This window comes from Tiliqua scincoides, chromosome 7 (genome assembly GCF_035046505.1).
Source record: "Tiliqua scincoides isolate rTilSci1 chromosome 7, rTilSci1.hap2, whole genome shotgun sequence".
Classification (NCBI taxonomy): domain Eukaryota; kingdom Metazoa; phylum Chordata; class Lepidosauria; order Squamata; family Scincidae; genus Tiliqua; species Tiliqua scincoides.
In genome coordinates, this window is record NC_089827.1 from 10,361,636 (window position 1) to 10,383,108 (window position 21,473).

Genomic DNA, 21,473 nt, shown 5'->3' on the forward strand with positions numbered 1-21,473 from the left:
AATACTAAAACAGGACATCTTCTCTTGCTGTGATCCCCTAGCATCTACTGTTTGGGTAAAATTTTAAGTTAAAATAAAGCCAGTGAAATTGAAAACTAATACTGTAAAAGAGACCACAATGTCATTCTTAGAAACACAGTAAAATTCAATCAAATTAGTCCAAACATAACAAAATGTGTTACAAGAAATCTTTCAAAAAGGCACACATTTGTTAATGATATAAGTTCAGCAGTGAATTCATATGCAACAATGTTTTGTTTGAACAAGGGACATAAAAAGAGCTGGGCTATTCTCCCCATTCCCTCCTCCCCACTTGACACATATTTTATTTTTTTTTAAAACAGAAAACAACATTGAAACCCCCGCTCTGAGTAACTGCGGTATGGCATGTTCCATCTGTAGTCAAACTAAAGACTCCAAGCTTTCAGCTGCATTGCCGTCTGGTAAAGCTGAGCCATTACTATCTATGGATACCGAAGGGTTTTCTTCTTGTCTTGAGCTAACAAGACTGAGAATGGTTTTGTACAGAAACTGATAGTGGTCCTAAAGTGGGAGGGGAAAAAAAAATCCAATCAAGATTATTTTGGTTTGCCTAAATGAGAAGAGCAGCTTTGTAACACTTTTTAATATATGACAAGAGGAAACAGGAATGCATTTTTTTCCCCAGAATTCTAGTAGACTATTTTCTAATTTCAAATGATTTTGCTTTTGTTGCGTCTTTTCTGCCTGCTTTAAGTACTCACAATTTACATAAATCCAAATAAGGTCTATAATCTATTAAAGGAAGGACAAGGGCAACAGTGAGAGAGTTCAGTAGTCAATATTATGTGCAGCTGGACCTCAGTATCCATATGGGATCAGTTCCCAGACCCCCTGCAGATAAGCAAATTCATGGGTTGGTCCAATATTACCACTGGCTGCAACCACAGATGTTCTCTGGCTGTGACCAGAGGTGTTCTGAGGCCCAGAGAAGTTGCGCCTGGCCTCAGAAAGCCCCCCAGATGTGATCAGAGAACACCTCCAGTCATGTCCAAGAGCTCAGGTCCAGCCCTCCACCACAGGGTCAGAAACCGTGGTGAGTTAAATTTGCGGGTTCTGAAGCTGTGGATAAACAGGGTTAATAATGGTTGCCATCAGACAGGAATTCAATGTAACAGTCAGGAGAGGAAATTCCAGTGATAGTTGATTCAGGGATTGATATGAAGTTTCAGGGGCTTGCTGAAAAGTATGTCTGGGCAAGGAAAAAACCCAGAGAGAAGCTCCGCATTAAAACTCTTACCTTTCTAATGCTATGTGCTACTTCACACACAACATATTTCAGAAGTATGTCTAGGTTGTTACTGTAAAAACATTCAATGTGAATGAATAAGATTGTAAGATTAATGATTAATGATTAATAATTAATAATAATAATAATAATAATTATTATTATTATTGATAATAATTTTCAATAATTGATAATAATTATTGATTATTGATAATAATCAATTGATTATTGATTATTGATAATAATCAAAAACTATTTATTATTATTAATAATAATTAACAATAATGATTAATCATTAATAAGATTAATGATTACAAGCATGTATATTGAATATGGAGCCAAGATTGTTTGGGATTCCCAGGGCGGTGTGTATGCTCTCTTGCTCTCCTGCTTCTTGGTCACATCCAGATGTTCTGAGACGTAGGGAGGCTGCACATGGCCTCCCTATGTCTCAGAAGGTGTGCTGGTGTGAAAAACTGTGACTGCATCTCAGAAGAATCTCCTCCCTTCTGGCAGGCCTCCCTCCTGATGAGAGGCTCTCCTGACCTGTGATAGGTCAAATCCACAGGTTCCAAACCTACAGATAAGGAAGACCAACCTGTACTAAAGGCAAATAGGATCTCAAAGCATCGGTTTGAGCCATCCTTTTCAGACCTCTGAAGGCCTCAGAAGGGCTTCCGGACATGACTGGAGCTCTGGCTGGGTTTGGAGGGCTACAGGTGGCCACCCTGCTGGTTCAGAACCCATGGGTATTCAGATCCATGGGTGCCAAAGCTGTGTATACCAAGGGTTCTCTGTAATACTACACTGGTAAATGGCCAGGTAAGCAGCAGCAGCAGCAGGATGTAGTTGATCAAATAGATGTATCTCTTATGTAACAGTTCACCATTTTACCATTCTGAAATAAAAATATTACAACACTCTAGCACCCTAGTTTTAACAAATTAATACTTGGTTAAAATTAAACACAAACCTTTGATGCTTTTGCTAATGAAATTCCATAACACAAAGAAAATTGTGTTTTACTCACAATGTCTGTGAAGACTCCGGGCCTCATCAAATTTATCATCTTAGCTACGTGATAAACATCCACACAGTTTTCATTTTCTAGTTGATGCATGAGAGTTGCTAAAGCACAGAAAGTGCCTGCTGTCATTCCTCCATGCCTAGTGGAAGATCAAAAAGCAGTGCACATGCACACAAGGTTATTGCCATGTTTTGAGAAGGTTTCTTGACAGAAGATGCTATTGAGAGAGGGCACTGGGGTGGGGTCTTGCTGGCTCTACACCTGGAAGTTACTTCTTTATAAACTGTTCATAAATGCACATGTGTACCAGCTGTGCATGTCACAAGTCACAAATCTTTCTGCTTAGGACAACGGTCACTGCTTGACTAGTGTTGTTAATGCTATTATACATAGTGAAGCATAAAAAGGTAATATAATAAGTGCTCTTGAAAGAAATTGCTGCTTTTTTTTTTTTTTTGCAGTTGTTCTAGGGTATATTCACAGTAGAACACAGAAGACCAACCACATCCCTGCTTGTGAAGAAAATAAGTCACTGGTTTGGCATGTCACAAGCAGATACTTAAGCCAAACCTATTATACGTACAGTGACAAAGATTACAAAGTGGGTAGAATCTGCCCTCAAAAATGACATTTCAAAGTTCATCACAACATACGGGGTAGCTAGGGTACTTTCAGGAACATGATCACAGCTCTGAAAAGAATGAATCAATTTGGACACACTGTGTTGGCAACCTTCAGTCTCGAAAGACTATGGTATCGCGCTCTGAAAGGTGGTTCTGGAACAGCGTCTAGTGTGGCTGAAAAGGCCAATCCGGGAGTGACAATCCCTTCCACACTGGGAGCAAGTGCAGTCTGTCCCTGGTCTGTCTGCCTGGCTATGGGCCTTCCTTCTTTGCCTCTTTGCCTCAGACTGTTGGTCAAGTATCTCTTCAAACTGGGAAAGGCCATGCTGCACAGCCTGCCTCCAAGCGGGCCCCTCAGAGGCCAGGGTTTCCCACTTGTTGAGGTCCACTCCTAAGGCCTTCAGATCCCTCTTGCAGATGTCCTTGTATCGCATTGGACACACTATACACCAAAATAAGGGTAAAAAATGTAAACCATAAAATGGCCATGGAACTCCTTGATATTTGAATTACAGTACTGTAAGGGCTTGAGCAAACCTACAGATAAGAAAGGCCAACCTGTACTAAAACAGGATCTCAAAGCATCTGTAGCCCCACGTACTTCCCCATGTCTCAGAAAGCTTCCCAGACATGACTGGAAAGCACTTCCAGTCACGTCTGGGAGGTCTGGGAGGCCCTCCACCATGGGTCTGGAACCTGTGCTGAGTCAAATCTGTGGGTTCTGAACCTGCAGATAAAAAGGATCCACCCGTACGTGATGTCAAAACTAGACTGGCGCTCACAAAGTTATGACCTCCGTGAGCCTCAGAAAACTCACATCTGAAAGCCACTTCCATTTTTCCGAGGCAAGCTGGAAGTTGTTTCTGAAAAAATGGAAGTGGTTTTTGGAGGCCTCTGCAGGTCATTCTGGGCACTGTGGATGTCAGTAGAGTGGGTTGCAAGCCCAGTGCAACCCAAAAGAAGCTTTTGGGGGCCACCCAATGCTTCCAAGAATGGCTTCAATTTGGAGCCATTTGGACGCAAGGGTGGGTGGAGTCCCAAACCTCCCAACCACCTCCCATGGGCTTGCAACCCAGCACTGGGTTGTGACCCACACTTTGGGAAAGGCTGGCCTACTCAGTTCTATGCTAGCTATTTCAGTGCTGTAAATCTGTTAGGCCAAAGGGTTGGGCTAAGGCCTGGAATAAGCCTTAGGATCCTGTGGACACTGTTGTCACCCCTGCCACCATCTTTATCTGTGTGGATGTCTAGACTGCAACCCGCTACTGCTGGCTGCAGATGTCGTGAGAGATGCATACAGACAAGTTCCGTGTAATACAATAAGTTCAGCATCCACATTAATACTTACTCATCATGCACAATCATTGGTCCATCTCTGTTGGAAGTTTCTTCTTTGATAACATTTATAAGTTCAAATGTTTTACTAATAGGGCTATCTGGATTTGGCCATTTTGGACACTGAAAATGCCTCACTTCAAGAACATAGTCATCCTAAAAAGTGAGAAAGAGGCAGTTAACACCATTGTCTAACTTGTGATATTCAAAGTAAAGACTGTCCTTACTTGTGTCTTGTACATATTTTTATATCAACTGCATTTATTATTTTTACGTTTACCAAGGTATTAAGCTACCTTGGTTCCTTTTCAGTAAGGAGAATGGGGGGATATGAACTTCTGAAAATATTTAACATTGTTTAATATTTTAAAGATTTATAACCTCCCTTTCCCATGTCATTGTACATGCCCACGGTGGCTTACAATTCCTAATTAAAATATGCAGCATATAAAAACAATAAAACCATAATAAAAAAAAAACAATAAGAGGAGCGCTAACTATTAATAACCAAGGCACTGCTACAGAGGAAGAGGGGGATAGAACAACCCATCACCCAAATTCAAGATGAAACAAAAACGTTTTGAGCCCTAGCCAAAAAGCCATGAGGAAGGGGGCTGTTTTTAATTCCCTGGTAGGGAGTTCCATAATTGTGGCCGTATGATTTTATGTGGGATGTTATTTTTAGCAGTTAAAATGACAGCAGTGTTATTTTATTGTAAAGTTGGGCAGAAGAAATACCTGTGTAGCTTCCAAAATGAAATCTTGGATTATAAGCTTTTCTTCATTTGACAAACATTTGTGTTCTTCTGAAATCAGGCTGACTTTAAAGCTCTCACAGTTGATGGGGTCTTCTTTGTTTGGCCAATACACAAATTCATCTTCAGCCTGAAAAAGAAAAATATAAATTTCTAAACAAACTCACAAATTAGCCATAAATTAAAGCTTAATTCAATTTTGTGAAGCAAATAACACATACTGCAAGTAATACATATGGTCTGCTTGAATTTAATTCAGATTTAGATTTGATAATAAATCAATCGAGTAGCTTTAGATTAACTCTGAGTAAAGTTATTTCATAGTCCTTTTATAGCAAAATGTTAACAACTGTGAAGCATTAGCCATTATAAATCTTATGTAAGAAAAAGTTACTTCCCAATCCACCCTATTGATTATTGGAACAAACATTTTTTATTGGTTTCAAATCTCCAGAATTCATATGTCTTAAAAATAATTCCTTTATAATTACATAGATCAGTGGTTCCAAAACTGAGGGTCCGTGGCCCATCAGTGGGCCACAACTCAAATTTTGGTGGGTCATGAATTTGATAAAGCAGATTAGGCTATGTGCATCAAGGGTTAAGCAACCTGTTCCTTGGGGGGACCACTGCTGCCCTATCACCATTATAGCCACAGAGGCTTGAACAGGTGATAAAGTAAAACATTTTTTAGGCAGATCCCGATGTAGTATTTTATTTCATGCTTATATCCTTGACATCAAAACAAGTATAAGGTGAATAAAGTCATTTTTTAAAAGATGGACTGATTCCATGTTTTTTGCTGAACCACACTTTCATTGAATGAAAATTACTAATATAAAACAAAATGCTGTACAACACAATCCTATCCATGTCTGCTTTGAAGTAAGTCCTATTGAGTTGAATGGGATTTACTCCCAGGTAAAAGTGTATAGGATTGCAGCATGAATTCCTTAACATAGTCTTACCATATTCTGACTATCTGGAAGCATGACAATTATCTGAGCATTGTGGTCCCATATCATTCTCCAGAAATCTTTGATTGTATGTAGCAAGGGATGCTGGGTAATAATGTATTCATTGCTTTGATAATAACCCTGAAAGGCAAACAAACTTAGTTGAGAACTGGGTCTACCATGTTCAGTATTTAGAGGTACCTTATCCTATCGAAAGGAAGAAGACTCTAGTTCTCACAAACAGCAGATGAGGTGGTAAACCTCTCTTCGGATCGTGCCACATCAGAATGCAGATGGTGACTTGTATGATGGAGTGCTTCTTCAAAACAAACAGTTCCTATCTACCGCTACCAGCCCAACGCAGATGCGCCAAAAAGGGGCGTGCTATATCCTGTGGTTGTGGGGTGATCAGACAGCCTGCAGGTTGCCTGAATGGGTCACATTGGCTACAAGCCACTTATTTTGGTGGCATATGTCCAAGGAGAGAAAAGGGCCAGGGAGGTTTAAAACTGAAGGGATAAAGATCTGGCTTGTGCCATTGCTTCCAGATCCACCCCTCCCACCTCCTCCACTCCCCTGGTTCCTTACCCCTCCCTGCCTGGAAGTGCCCCAGTGCTCCCACTCCCTCTCCCTCCTTGCCCACAGCCTGCTCTTGCTGCTGACTTACCAGCGCCCGAGGCTCCAGGGAGGCTGCTACTGTGCGGCTGCCACCACTCATGGTTTCCGGCAGTGGCCTGATCACGTGCTATACGGCATCACATTCTGCAGCGGTGTCAGTTAGCAGTGCCAGTTCTGGCAGCGCAGCCCAGTGATAGGACTGGGTGGTATGAAGGGGCATATATTTCTTATGCGAGTGTAATCTACCCAGTGAACTATATGTAACCAACCCCATGGAGCTATAAGAAAGCTGCAAAAAGTATGAGGATGAATTCAAATGGCAGTGTGATTCCCCTGGGGGCTGGGGATAAGAATAGGCCCTCAGTTTGGCTATACTTGTCATAAGAGGCGACTAAACAGCCACCGGATAGATGGGACTTGTCAGACTGGGAAGGCAGCTCATCTGAGAGAAGGAAAACTCTGATCCCAAACCTCCACTGCCTTGTGGCTACATCCAGTTATGGAAAAGGCTTCAGGAGTCAACCTCGAGGCAAAATCCGGAGCCGGAGTCCCTGAGGCAGTTCATGGCTGAACACTGTCACATTCTGGCAACTCCTGCGACGCCACTGGAACCAACTGTATTGGCTTCTACCTTTCCATTGGACCATTTCAGCGACATGGAGAGGGGGGATTTGCTGCATGGGAAACAGTCTATCCTCCAGATCTACTTTACCCAGGCTTTGCACACTGGAGAGGACACTCTGTTCCAGAACACTATTCAGAGCATGATACCATAGTCTTCCGAGACTGAAGGATGCCAACAAGAAGTGATTTATGAGCAAAATTTTTACTATATTTACCATAATATAGGAAGCATTGATGTAGTCTGTGCCTTCACCAGATAATGATGAAATACCAACTCTAGATCTTTCCACTGTAAAACAAAAATGAGAGCTATTTTTTCTTTGGCCTACCACACACGCAGACCCCTACCATCTTATTGCCCTAGATTCTAGAATCAGATTTGGAGGGTCCTTCTTGCTATTGCAGTGGCCTAGCTGCCAGTGTCTTGGGAGCATCCATTAAAACTGAGTGCTGGGAGAGAGTTTTTTTGTCTGTTAGAACAAAGAAAATATTTCTTTACCCAGCATGTAATTAGTCTGTGGAACTCCTTGCTGCAGGATGTGGTATGGCATCTGGCCTAGATGCCTTGAAAATGAGATTGGATAGATTTCTAGAAGAAAAGTCCAGCACAGGTTACAAACCGTGATGGGTACGTGCAACCTCCTGGTTTTAGAAGTAGGATATCCCAGAATGCCGGGAGTGGAAACAGGATGCAGGTATCTTGTGTGCTCCCTAATAGCCCAATCCTATCCACACTTTCCTGGGAGTAAGCCCCATTGACTCTAATGGGACTTACTTCTGAGCAGACATGCATAGGATTGGGCTGTAAGGCATCTGGTGGGCCACTGTAAGATACAGGAAGCTGAACTAGATGGGCCTCAGGCCCGATCCAGCAAGGCTCTTCTTATCTTTGTGCCATCATCCAACAAACTTTCTATATTGTTTGAAGACCTGGCATTAAGTAGAGTAGGAGAACTGTATGGGTCTTTCCAACCCAAGTTATTGCCTTCCCTCCCACCTGGGCTACTCTTAGGAGTAAAGAAATGGTTTGATTTGCCTGCTTACTTGATATAAGGCCTTTGTATACTATAGCAGTGGCTCAGGATGAAGTCATGGGAAAACAGCTCTTCAAAAATGCCAGTAATGTATGAAGCAACCCTAAGATTTAGGGCCAACGTCAGTTTCTATTCATCGGGTGTGCATGAAATTCCATGCAAAGTCATTTGGGTAGAACTGCTCTTCAGCACAGTTTGGATAACAATTGTGACATTTAAGATAATGAACAATGCAGCTCATTGATCTGATTTTGCAGTCATGTTCAAAAACACTTCGGTTTCTTAACAAACCTACCAGGAATGACAGATGAGGTCCTGTTCTTTTCTCTGTTACAGTGTTTCAGTGCAGTAGAATAATCACACTGCTGTATATTAGATTGGCTCAGAAGCTGAAGACAAAGTGAATAAAAAAAAACAGGTTTTGCTTTATGTTTGATAGGAGACAGACATCCAAGTATAGTTCAGACCAAGAAGACATTCTGATAAGACTACATAGATTAATGACCCCACTTCTCCTGTCAACTTACAGCAGTGGTTCCCAAACTGTGAGCTGTGGCAGAAAGCAGCCCAGGGGAGCCACAAAATCCTTGCAAAAAGCTCACTGCCCTATGCAATGTATAGGATTGTAGTCCTAATGGGGAGCCACGGCCAATGGGCCAGTAGGTCAAGAGAGCCACCAGTCAAAAAAGTTTGGAAACCATTGAATCACATGATTCTACCTATTGCAAACAGGAGCCCTCTTATGTTTAGCAGGGGCAGAACAACTGAGGTAACAACTTAGGGCACAATCCTAACCCCTTATGTCAATGCTTTCCAACACTGGCATAGCGGTGCCAGTGGGACGTGTGCAGCATCCTGCAGTTGGATGTCACTCACGGAGGCCTCCTCAAAGTCAGGGAATGTTTGTTCCCTTACGTCAGAGTTACATTGCCCTTATGCCAGTGCTAGAAAGCACTGACATAAGAGGTTAGGATTGCACCCTTAGGCTACCTCAGAATGCCAGATGCAAGAGAGGGCACCAGGATGCAGGTCTTTTGCCGTCCTGTGTGCTCCCTGAGGCATTTGGTGGGCCACTGTGAGATACAGGAAACTGGATGGGCCTGTGGCCTGATCCAGCGGGGCTCTTCTTATGTTCTTAACTGAACCTCTTCACCCCAGCATGGCATTTTTTTCAGTGGCTGTTCCTGGTGTCTCTTCTGTTATTTTTTTTTAGATTGTGAGGCCTTTGGGGATATGGAGCTATTCATTGATTTATATTACTATGTAAACTGCTTTGTGAATGACTCATGTTGAAAAGCAGTACAGAAGTAATAATAATAACAATAATGCAGATGGGATATGAGGTGCGCTGGGACACTTGGGTGAGGTCATTGCAGAAGCAAAGTTTGAACTGGTGAGTTTCTTTTTTACAGCTTAGTCTCCCATTGTATTAATCTTTAGAAACACCAGAGTTAGTTGTAACTCTGAGGATAATGGGTTCTCTTAGAAAGAAAGATGGAATGAAAAGCATAGACCTTGATATTCTGTTCTAATTTGGAAGGAGTATCTCCATGGACCAGCTGTGCACCTTTCTTCTCTTTCATGTCACACCAATGTAGGGCTACTGGGATCTTCAACAGTCAAATTATATACAAAATTATGCAGGGGATGAATACTGTGGATAGAGAGAGACACTCTTTTCCCTCTCACATAACACCAGAACCAGGGGACATTCACTAAAATTGAGCATTGGGAGAGTTAGGGCAGACAAAAGAAAATATTTCTTTATCCAGCGTGTAATTAGTCTGTGGAACTCCTTGCCACAGGAAATAGTGATGACATCTTGCCTAGATGCCTTTAAGAGGGAATTGGACAAATTTCTCGAGGAAAAGTTCATCAAGGGTTACAAATCATGTTAGGTATGTGCAAGCTCCTGGTTTTAGAGGTAGGCTACCTCAGATTGCCAGATGCAAGGGAAGGCACCAGGATGCAGGTTGTGTCTTGTCCTAAAGCATTTGGTGGGCCACTGTGAGATACAGAAAGCTGGACTAGATGGGCCTTTGGCCTGATCCAGCAGGGCTCTTCTTACATTCTTATGTTCTTAAATTATGTGAGCTGTGATGCTTCTGCAAGATGCTCCATGGTGTCCTTTGGGCTCCTTTCACAATAGGACATGCACATAAGTCTAATGCTTGGATTCCAGGGGCTGGATATCTCTACATTACAAGAGCTATTAGAATATGAGATTTTTTTCAAACTTTCATTGTATTTATTTATTTGAGCCTTTTGCTTCTAATGTCAAATTTGGGAAACTGAAGTGAGATAGCAGTTTGGGAGAGCGAGATTCCCTCCATTGCTGATTCTTTGATCCTACAACTACTTAAGACAACGAATGTTTGTGTGCTGTATCTGCATTTTTATTCTTTGCAAGCTGGGGAAGTCTCACCTTGAATTGTTTCTCTAATCTTGTCTTTCCCATTGGTCCAGGTATTAAGAGAGAATTCACATAGGCATGAATATGACTTTCAGGTACTTCTGTTTCTTTGCTAAGTATGGCCTCCACAAGTGCGTCATGAATAAAGACATATTGTTCCTGGGGGAAGAAAGAAAGAGCGTAAGCAAACGATTTTGATTTTACTTTTAGCGTTTCTTGCTGGCTAAAAGCAAATTATTTTTCTCCACATATTAGTATAAGTTAATCAGAGAAAAACATGATAGAGTCTGAAAAGGAAACAGTACACAGTGCTGATGGGCAAGAAGGAGAAATAATCCTGATACTCATACATAAACACCTGCCATCTCAGTGCTCATTTGGAACAGTGTGAAGGTCTAAATACATATGCCCGTAGGTCAGCAACCCGTTTCATCTCACAGCACACTGACAAGGAGCTAAAATTGTCAAGGCACACCATCCATTTTTAAAGGATATACTTTATCGTTTAAAAAATGGGTACAGTGTGCCGTCTTTATCCGTGAGTTCAGCACACATGGATTTCAACATGGGTGCCAAGCTCACAACCGGACATGCTTTCTAATTGCGTCCTGGAGGCCCTCTGATGTGTGGGGCGGCTGTGTGTGACCTTCTCATGCCTCAGCAGGCCTCCTGGATGCTTTGGAGAGGCACTTCCACTTGCCAGAGTGCCCCCCCATGGATTTAATTATGCATGGAATTTGATATCTGCAGGAGGTATTAAGGAGGGTATTAACTGTATTAAGATAGGAATAACAAACAAAATGCATTAGCACAAGCTTTCATAGAATAACAGACTCAATCCAAACAACAGCTGACTGAAGAATGACATTGGTTCTGCCCTCTCTCAAACTCCCCAAATGGCCCCACGAATAAACGACCCTCCCCCAAACTCCGGCAGCACATCTGCACACCATTTGCAGCACAGTGATGTGCTGTGGCAAAGTGGTTGGAAATCACTGCTCTAGGTGATCCACAATTAAAGTTTTCTCTTCCTCTGGAGTTAAAATTTAAGCAGTTGTAATCCTACTACTCTTGTTTGCTTTGCATTTTCAATTCATTTAAAAATATCTGTTAACTTCTGTGACTTTTTTCTTGGCAGGGCAGGCCACATTTAAAAAAAAGAAACAAACTTTTTCTTACCTCTGTCTGCACCAAGTAGTTCCTTTGGGATCGTATGTGCTTCAGGAATCCAAATACATTGACGGTCCCTTCTTGCTGAATTTGCTGTAACATACTGTCTAATACGATGTACGTGCCTGTCCTTCCAACACCAGCACTATTAAAAGGAAAAACAGATAGATCTGAATCTTTAGATTAGCAAAAAGTACAACCCAGTCCCATACCATACATCTCAAAAAGAAATCCATAAAAACAAAGCTAGCGACCAAAAGAAAAGCACTGATGCTACACATACACCACTTAACCTGATCCTAGCAACTACTCTAAATGTTATGTCTCAACCATATAGGCATGTGTCACTTAACATCCTTCCACTTAGCAATGTACCGCATAGAGGACAGTGGTCAAAGCACATCAAAGAGGCTCTTAATGAGGCAGTCAGGACTCCCCTAGCCTGCAGCAGAGTGTCTGTTTACACAACAGAGGCTTTTAATGCAAAGCAGAGGTAATCCATCTCCAGTAGACTGTGCAGCCAGCTAGTTTCTGGCAGGGAGTGTCTGTTTACACAACAAAGGCACTAGATTGGGCTGAATGCTCACTTAACCACCTAACTGCATAACAACGGGGATCAAAGAACGTATCCTGTCCTTAAGTGACACACACCTGTAACTGATTTGTTAAAGCTGCCACCAAGTGCACGTAATACTAAAATTAATGGGGACGCCAATTTACATGGCATATTTGAGCTTGTAATGTTGCTTTGTATCTGAACCATTGAGATTTTGGTTGCGTTTAACCTAAAATCCATGGAAACATTTGTTTTTATTTTCAGATGTTTTTGGCACTTAACATAAACTGATAAAAATGCGGTAGAAGTTCTGTTAAGCAAACCCAGACCTGCAGTGAACCACGACGGGTCCGACAGCATGGCGTTTCGCGTAGGATGCTTTTCGAACAAATGTGAGTACAGGCAAAGTGTATTCAGGAACACCCATATCAGGCCACTGAGTATAGTGATACTGAGAAACTATTCGGCCACTGGACCTTCCTTTTTGGGAGCCCTACAACAGATAAGGATGGTCAGATAACAAAACTGAAACAATGGAAACAAAAAGCGCATTTATTATTTAATAGAAATCACACATTTCACATTCTGTGCTGGAGAATAAACAGCCTTAACTATCTTGCAATGTTAAAGGAGGGTAAGCATTTTGTGATCAAAACAATACAGAAAGAGAAATAATTGATATTGTTGGAGGAAAACCATGTTTACATCGGTTTGCACGAAACATTAAAAGTGTTTGTTTCTCTACACGTGGAATTTGTTACTTAACACTTTAAAATAGGCAGTTGCAAACAAGGGGGTCTGGTGTCAGCTGTGCTGATTTAGCAAGCCGAACACCCTTGAACTTTCCAAGAAACATGTCAATCCATGTGAAGATCACAGCTAGTTCAGACGGCAGAATCTAAAAATGACTATATTACAAAATTCCATGCCACTATGTATCTCTTTTTTTGAGATAAAAACTGGGCTGGGACAGGGAGTAAACTGGAACTTGCCTGAGAATGTCATCCCCCATTCCCTTCCTGCTCATCCTCTTGAGAGTGATTGCGAAGAGGATTAAAGGAAGTTCCATTTCCAGGATACACCCTGCCACCAGTTTAGAAGGAATTGTGCTAGAGAAAGATGCAATCAGTGGGTTGCGGGTGCATGGGTGCAGTGGCATAACTCCAGGGGGATGGTGTGTCAAGGACTGCAGGTGCCACAATGTGCCGTGTAAGTGTCCCACTTGCTGTTGGAGCCATTCTGGGCAATGATGGCAATCATCATGCTGCTGCCCCCGTAGCTATGCTGGTACATGGGTGCTGGTATACTGGCACTTGTGCTGGATGCTGGTATAGGAGGCACTGCCATAATGTGTGCTTATGCACATATGCCGGCAAAGAGACAGAGTTTGGCAACGCCTTGGGCCACCCCTCCTGCAGCAACTGTTACCCTGCACATGCCTGATCTCATCTGATCTTAGAAGCTAAGCAGGGTCAGACCTGGTTAGTACTTGGATGGGAGACCGCCTGGGAATACCGGGTGCTGTAGGCTTATACCATAGTCTTGCGAGACTGAAGGTTGCCAAACGGGCCACCCCTGATTTCTTATAGCAACACTATGTATTTAAACTGTTGCCTACCTTTTTCACCTTGGTGTTCCTAATAGTAAAATTCCTCACAGTGTAATAGGCAAGCACGTGAATGCTCTTCTGAGTGACTAAAAAGTTTCCATATTCTTCACTACCATCAGCAGGCCAGTACTGGTCACATTTTCTCTGACAAAGAGGAACATGCCATGTTAAAAAAATATTTTATACAGTCTCCCCCCCCCCCCCCCCCGTATCTGCAGACAGACAGCCCAATCTTGAGCTGCCTGGTGCCCAGAGGAACAGAGGTGCCTAAATGGCAACCGCTACATCTTGAGCGTGCCAGGCAACCACCACCAACTCCTTGGGGAAGGGGACATTCACCCCCTTCCCCTGGGTAAGGGACCAGGCCCTACAATGGGGCTACTCAAGCCTGCACCAGCTAATTAGCTAGTGCAGAGTTGAGAGGCCTCATGTCAGGCCGAGAGGCCCAACACAGGGTAACGGATCCGGCGCAGCAGAGCTCCACTAGTCCAGCCCTCTCCCTTCCCTTTACCCCCTCCCTCCCTCCCCTCCCCCGGAATGCCTCCTTGTACCCTGACTCATCTCTCTGCTGCCTAGAGCTCATCCCTCGCTCTGGGCGGCATGCAAACTGGCACTGAGCTGGCACCAGTGCTGACCTGATGCTGAGTGTTGCAGACATGCCTTATGGCAACACTTAGTGCCAGTGGAGGGCTGGCACTGAGACTTCAGGATCGGGCCTTCAGTTTTCACAGTTTCAGGTATCCTCAGTTCACAAATTCCCCCACTGTGCTCATCTTACCTGTTTTTGTTTTGTTTGCCCGTTTTGTTTGCCCTAGGAGCTGAAAAGTCCCAGGGTATCTGCAAAGCTTCATGAGCTTAATAAGCACTGATGGTGGCAAGGAGCACTTAGTGAGCTCTGCCCATTAGCATTATCATGTATAGCCCTGAATGAAGTTTTGGGTCTTAATTACACTCAGTGAGAGAGGAATGAAATATATAAAAGCAAAATAAGTAACATTAACAAAGACTTCCATACCCTTCCTTTCTCAACAAGGTTGGTGATCATTACAATGACTTCCACGTTATGTTCCCAAATCATTCTCCAGAAATCTTCAGCTGTTGATTTTAAAGGCCCTTGAGCGGCAATGTAAGCTTTTGGTCTGTTATATCCCTGCATTAAATCAAAAGAAAGGTCAATTATTATTATTATTATTATTATTATTATTATTATTATTATTATTATTATTAACAGTTTCAACTAAAAGTTCACAAAGCGGTTTACAGAGAAAAATCAAATAACTAAATGGCTCCCTGTCCCAAAAGGGCTCACTATCTAAAAAGATGCAAAAGAACACCAGCAGACAGCCACTAGAACAGACACTGCTGGGGTGAGGTGGGCCAGTTATTCTCCCCCTGCTAAAAAAAGGAGCACCCACTTGAAAAAGTGCCTCTTACCCAATTAGCAGGGGTTGCTAATTAATTAATGCAGGACCAAAAAGAGAGAGAGATGTACTGTATAGTGAATCCACAATGCACTTCTTGTCAGAGGAGAATTTAATTTTTGAGTGGTTGATGCTTCTTGTGTCGCTAGGGGTGTGTGTGGTGGATGAGGGTCAACCTGGGTGATGTTCACAGGGGGGTGACACCACTGCTGGCTAACATTTTAAAAGTACAGACCTGGAACATTTCCCCAAATGCAGTCACATACCTTGGTAGCATAAAGTCTAATAGATTAAAAATAAAATGCACATTGAAATGAATGGAGACCCACCTTAAAATGGCTTGCGACCCACCTAATGGGGCCTGACACACAGTTGGAGAGACACTGGTTTATACTAACTGGTTGGTGGCTTTCCAGGATTTCAGGGGAGTCTTTCCCAACCCTATCTGGAAATGCCAGGAACTGGATTTGAGACCTTCTGCATGCAAAGTATCTCCTCAGTTATGGAGCCATGCCCTCCTCCCTTCACAAGATGATTTTCATTTGTTTTCTGCAGATACTATAAAAGCCCAGAGCTGTCAAGCACAAGCCACTGTTGCAAAAACTATTGCACTAACAAGAACCGGCCTTTGCAATCTAATACTTCATGGAATATTAAAATTATGATGCTGGCATATGCTGCCCCAGCACATTTAGGTCAATATTGTCTCTTCTGACTGGCTATGTCAGGTTAGGGCTATGTCTTTTCTCACCCTGCTACCTAAGATCCTATAATTAGAGATGCAGGGGACATCTCTAATTATAGAGAACATCTCTGAAATGTTCTGCATGCAGAGCATTTGTTCAACCACTGAATGATCAGTCTTCCCTGAACTATTTTTCCAAGGAAAGAACTAGGTTCAAATCCCTGTGTTTTCGTGAAGCCCATGGGGCAATCTTTGGCCAGACAAGTTTTCCATCCTTGTCTCAGCGTAACCCAATATTTTTTGTGAGGATAATATGGGATAACCACATATTTTTCTGTGTATCTTGAAGGAAGGTGGAGTTTAAAAAAAAATGAAATAAAAACCTTCATAATAAATCCTCAGGTAGTCTACTCATGAAAGCCTATCTCTGATTCAAAAACTACCATATCTTGTAACATTTCTCCATCCATTCCACCTAACCTGTGACTTATCAGACTGATGGGCAGCCCCATCTTCTATCTGGGCAGTGCCTCTCTCTAGCAAACTGCCCCGGTAATTGCAAACGTGCAATAAGGCACATTGCAGCAGCTGACTGGGAAAGGGGCCAGCAGGGAGGACAACACAGAGGAGTGCCAGGCGGTAAGAAAAGATGCATTTCCGCTCAGTGCATCTCTAGTACAGGTGCATCTCCAGGTGCATCTCCAGCACCAGGCGCATCTCTGCTTGGTGAGGATGTGTTTCTGAGCGGGGGGAAGGGGTGTTTCTGGGTGGGGCAGGGTGGCCTACAGGGGTGGTGGAGACAGCAGCAGAGGCTGCCGCTGGATTTAATCTGTCCTCTTGTGTCTGGAAGCCCTACACAGATCTACTCAAATCTGCATCAGCGATTTCGCTGGCACAGACACAGATTTTCGCTGGAACAGGGGCTGCGGGTTACTACACAGGATAAGGGAACCGATGAGACCTCCAGCATCTTCTCCTGCCCCTCACGATAGAGCAGTGGCCATTTCAGTGCTGCAGTACTGTGGGGCAGGCAGGAGCATAGGATGGGGCCTTGAACTTCCTTATCATTGTTCTCTTCCTTTTCATTGCTATTTCCAGCACTGTAAAGGGGTATTCCATTCTATCTGTTGCCACTGACCTTTTCCATAATTAGCACTGAGGTCTGACCCTAGCACAGACCAACGATAAAAGGAAGCAGACAGATAGTAATATAGGAAAAGCACTTACGTCAACATAATTGGCATTAATATAGTCTGTCAATTTTCCATCCTTGTCTGCAAGCTGTGCAAGTTTAACTCTACTGTGATCATCTACATTGGGGAGGAAAATGGTTATAATTAATACAATGCTGTAGTACCAACAGCTTTTTAAAAAGAATTTAAAAAAAAAAAAGAATATCTAAATAATTAAAATTTAGAATTCTAATACAATTAATTTGTAACAAACACCAATATTCTGTACCTGAATAGGAAAAATTGAATCAGCCTGCTTCAGAAAGGCAGATTTGTGAATAGAGGCAGTTCTAAGTATTTGTAAAGTTCCATCACAGTGTTCATCTGGATCCCACTGACCTTGCTGAATGCAACTTTTGATGCAAATGAAACTGTGTGTTCTTATTAGGGATACTTGTTTTTGCACATAGCTAGTTGCCTTCAACTTCAGTTGGACTTGGGATATTGTCTTTAAATATGGATTCAAATCACTGATTTCTTAAGTACCATTTATTCAATGATATACTCCTGCAATGGGTTGGCAATTACTTTTTATTTGAAGCCTTCATGCATCTCTGTTATGTAGATTTAAATGACCTGCTTCTTCATGCAGAACGCGGTCTTGTTTTGCACACAAGTAGCCTGTGAGGCTCTGTGGAGCAGCAGAACTGCTGAATATACATATGGGAGTTGAAATAGGGACCTGCATAATAGGTACTGACTGGTGCACTGTGGTGCACTCATGTTCACCCCATGGGGAAGTTCTGAATTGGCAACTCTGGATTTTCTTGTAGATATACATCTTAGAATGTGGGTTTCTCCTGGCTTTTATAGACTCACAGCCCAATCCTATGCATGGCTACTCAGAAGTAAATGCCTTTATGATCAATGAGTCTTACTCCAAGGAAAGTGTGGATATGATTGGGCTCTGAGTCATCATTATGCTAGATTCCAGAAGTGTTAAAATAGAAAAACAAAAGCATTGCCTCTTTTGCCATTCATATTTTTGTGCCATTCTCTTATCCCATCACATTTTTCCTTAAAAAAGCATTAAGAAGCACCACATTTTCTTGGTCTTTCACACTGGTCTTGTTGGTTGGCAACCTCCAGTCTCGAAAGACTACGGTATGAGCCTACAGCTCCCGGTATTCCCAGGCGGTCTCCCATCCAACTACTAACCAGGCCTGATCCTGCTTAAGCTTCCGAGATCAGACGAGATCGGGCATGTGCAGGGTAACTGGTCTTGTTAGTGGAAGGTCAACAATAAATTTTAAAGATCAATAAAGCAACCCACAAAATATTTCAGCTGAGTAATGGCTTGGAAGCGATTATGTTTATGTAGTCATAGCCAGTGTCATAGCTAAGTACAGCAGGTTCCGCAAAGCACCATGTAAGCGGCCCCTCCCACTCGCCCACTCATTGGAGTCATACTTAGCAGCAATGGCAAAGCAGGGGCTCTCCTGTGCATTGCAATTACTGCCCCAGAATGCCAATGGTGAGTGGGAGGGGCCACCTATACAGCATGTTTTGGTGCCTGCAGTTCTTAGTGTGCCACCTCCCCCCCCATAGCTATGCCAGTGGACATATCCACACTCACTCCATTCCAGAGATTCCTTATGGCCATGAAGTGCACACATGGCTCTCCACCATCTGCAAAGGCTTCTCCACTGGGTCCACTCTGCACATGTCAAGGGATATATATATATATATCTCCATAAGCTGATTTCTTACAGTCATTGAGGTTACATGAAGGGTGTGGAGGAAACTCATACACAACTTTCATGGAACCACGATGTCCACAAGAAATCTGCTTCATTGGTGCATACAAGAGACTTTGGATCAGGAAGACTATGTAAAGACTCAACATATACAAAGAGATACATGTGACTACTTACAGGCGACAATGTTTATATATCTATTCTTATTTTTGTTGTCTGGATGGTTAGAGCTGTCTGATGTAATGCCTAGATCCACAGTACAGGTCTGGATTTCCTAGAAAAGGAAAATCAATACATACTGTTTAATTTCAATATATTTGTATACTTGCCCCTCCCCCCCATAAATTATCTGTGATATCTTGCAACTACTTCTTTGCTAAAATAAGATACGTTGAAAGAATTCCTTACCTGGTAAAACTCTTTCAGTGTCTAATGAAGGAATGAATGCAAAAAAAGTAAAAATAAATCAAATTCCACAGCACGCAACAAATGAGTAAATATTACAAATACAATGGAAAGTAACTATGGTTATGAGAAATATACACAGATATACACATTTATAATAGAACACAGCTGGGCATTTCTAATATACAACATGCAAGTAAAAAAATTTACTTTGAAATATAATTTTAGTGAATAGAGATGTAATCCACTTTCCATTGATGTTAACGGCAGGACACCCACTGATTATATAATGAATCAGGACGGCTGATTCAATGCAGAAGCCACGAACAAGTCTCTGTTGATTTCTAGTCCACAGAAAGTGGCTTGTGAATACAAACAACTTATTTTGCAAATAAAAATATTAATGGCAGCAACTTTTCCCATGAGGGACATGCAAATATTCCACCATGCACTGGAAAGTTAAAATACATGAATTGCGAATGGGGTTAAATTCTTTTTCAGTGATGTAAGACACAGAAATTAGGTGCTTAATGAGATCACACTTAAAATTTCCACCATCTCAGTGGAACACTATGCATCTATCACTTATTAACCAGAACTATTATCAGATTTGCTTATTTTTTCCAGCAATATTGTAAAAAAAACAAACCTTAAAACATATTTGAAGTCTAAGAGCTTTTTTTGTATCATTCTGAATTTGACAAATTGCAAAGTGCAATTTTACAGTTATATTTTGACCTAGTGAACTGACTATTGTTCAGCATAAGTATTTTCCTATCTAATGTGTGAAGCAGGTAAACATGCATCTGTGGCAAAATGTTTAAGCTTCATATGTACATGAAGCCTTCATATCTCACTGCAGTACTGATGCAAGATTTTTCAGCATAATCACAGGCGAGTCAATTCTGAAGTAAGTCACACTGACAGCCCCAATCATAACCTGCTCTGGAGCAGGCAGACCAGCTGGCCTGCACTGCATCCAGAGCAGGGTTGGGATTGCCCACAGCTTAGCAAAGGGTAAGGGGAATTCACTCCTCTTATCCCGGGTAATGAGGCTACTCAGAACTACAGAGGTGGCACAGATTCAAGCAGCTTGGAGTTGCTCTGTGTCACCCAGGACTGGAGTTAGGATCAAGCATAAGTGCTGAATCCTGTCCCCACCCCTCCATTCGACTATGGCCTGCCCATGGGCCTGCATGCCCTCCCCCCACCCTAGAACGCTTTTCTCGCCTTCCCCAAGCCCTGCCTGACTGCCAGCCCTGCAAGGCTTAGGTCAAACTCTTATCTCTCACAGGCCATCTAGTCACCTTCCCCACCACAACATGCAGCAGTCACTTCATTGGTGGTACTGCATGCTATGGAGTGACAGGGATAGGACTGGGCCCTTAATAGACATGTACAGGACTGCACTGTTAGGGTCCAACCCTGTCCCCCGCCAGTGGCACAGCCAGACGCATGCTGCATGCTACAGGGGGGTAATTAGACTGCCTGGGAGAGGTAAGTAAAGATTTTCCTTATTTACTTCCCCATAGGCTGCCTAGCCATTAATGGGTCTCCTCAGACCTATGCAAGCTATGTAGATACCATAAGTCTGAGAAGATCCAGGGGGCATATGGGGGTGAGGAAAGGGGAACAGAATCTCAGTGTGTGCTACTGAGATCCTCCCCTTCCCTGCCTGGCCCATTCCCTTCCCCGAACCACCCATGTTCCTTCCTCGAACCACACCCTCCACCAACCTACTTGTTCTAGTGGAATATTGGGGAGCTACATTGTATTGGGGGGGAGGCTCCACTAGTTTGGGCCAGCAGCCCTGCTGCACACAAAGGTGGCAAAGCTTTTGTGCCTCAGATCCAGGACTTAGGGTGGAAGACTGTGAGATCCCCAATAAGCCTTGGATAGAATTGGGCTGTTAGTGACTGATTCTGAAGACCTCACACTCATACATTCCATGCTATTGTGTATGCAGATGGACTGTTCAGACTCCTGTCATTTCAATTCATAGCCAAATATGGGGAATTGAAAAAGTTAGAAAAGTTACAGAGTATT

The 21,473-nt window shown here is 42.7% G+C and overlaps 1 protein-coding gene and 1 pseudogene across 1 annotated transcript in view; one reads left to right on the forward strand and one right to left on the reverse strand.

Annotated features, from left to right (window-relative positions):
• Positions 1-402: 402 nt before the first annotated feature.
• The window catches only part of PTPRZ1 (protein tyrosine phosphatase receptor type Z1), an 85,059-nt gene continuing 63,988 nt past the window's right edge, over positions 403-21,473 (reverse strand). Inside the window, exons 15-29 of the mRNA XM_066633664.1 lie at positions 19,431-19,451; positions 19,200-19,296; positions 17,321-17,403; positions 15,003-15,137; positions 13,997-14,131; positions 12,708-12,871; positions 11,832-11,967; positions 10,665-10,811; positions 8,535-8,628; positions 7,421-7,494; positions 5,976-6,104; positions 4,991-5,137; positions 4,266-4,408; positions 2,298-2,433; positions 403-543 (exon numbers count right to left, since the gene is read on the reverse strand). Coding sequence (XP_066489761.1) covers positions 403-543; positions 2,298-2,433; positions 4,266-4,408; positions 4,991-5,137; positions 5,976-6,104; positions 7,421-7,494; positions 8,535-8,628; positions 10,665-10,811; positions 11,832-11,967; positions 12,708-12,871; positions 13,997-14,131; positions 15,003-15,137; positions 17,321-17,403; positions 19,200-19,296; positions 19,431-19,451 — 1,782 coding nt within the window. The remainder of the gene's footprint in view (positions 544-2,297; positions 2,434-4,265; positions 4,409-4,990; positions 5,138-5,975; positions 6,105-7,420; positions 7,495-8,534; positions 8,629-10,664; positions 10,812-11,831; positions 11,968-12,707; positions 12,872-13,996; positions 14,132-15,002; positions 15,138-17,320; positions 17,404-19,199; positions 19,297-19,430; positions 19,452-21,473) is intronic.
• On the forward strand, positions 13,789-13,908 carry LOC136658058 (5S ribosomal RNA; annotated as a pseudogene).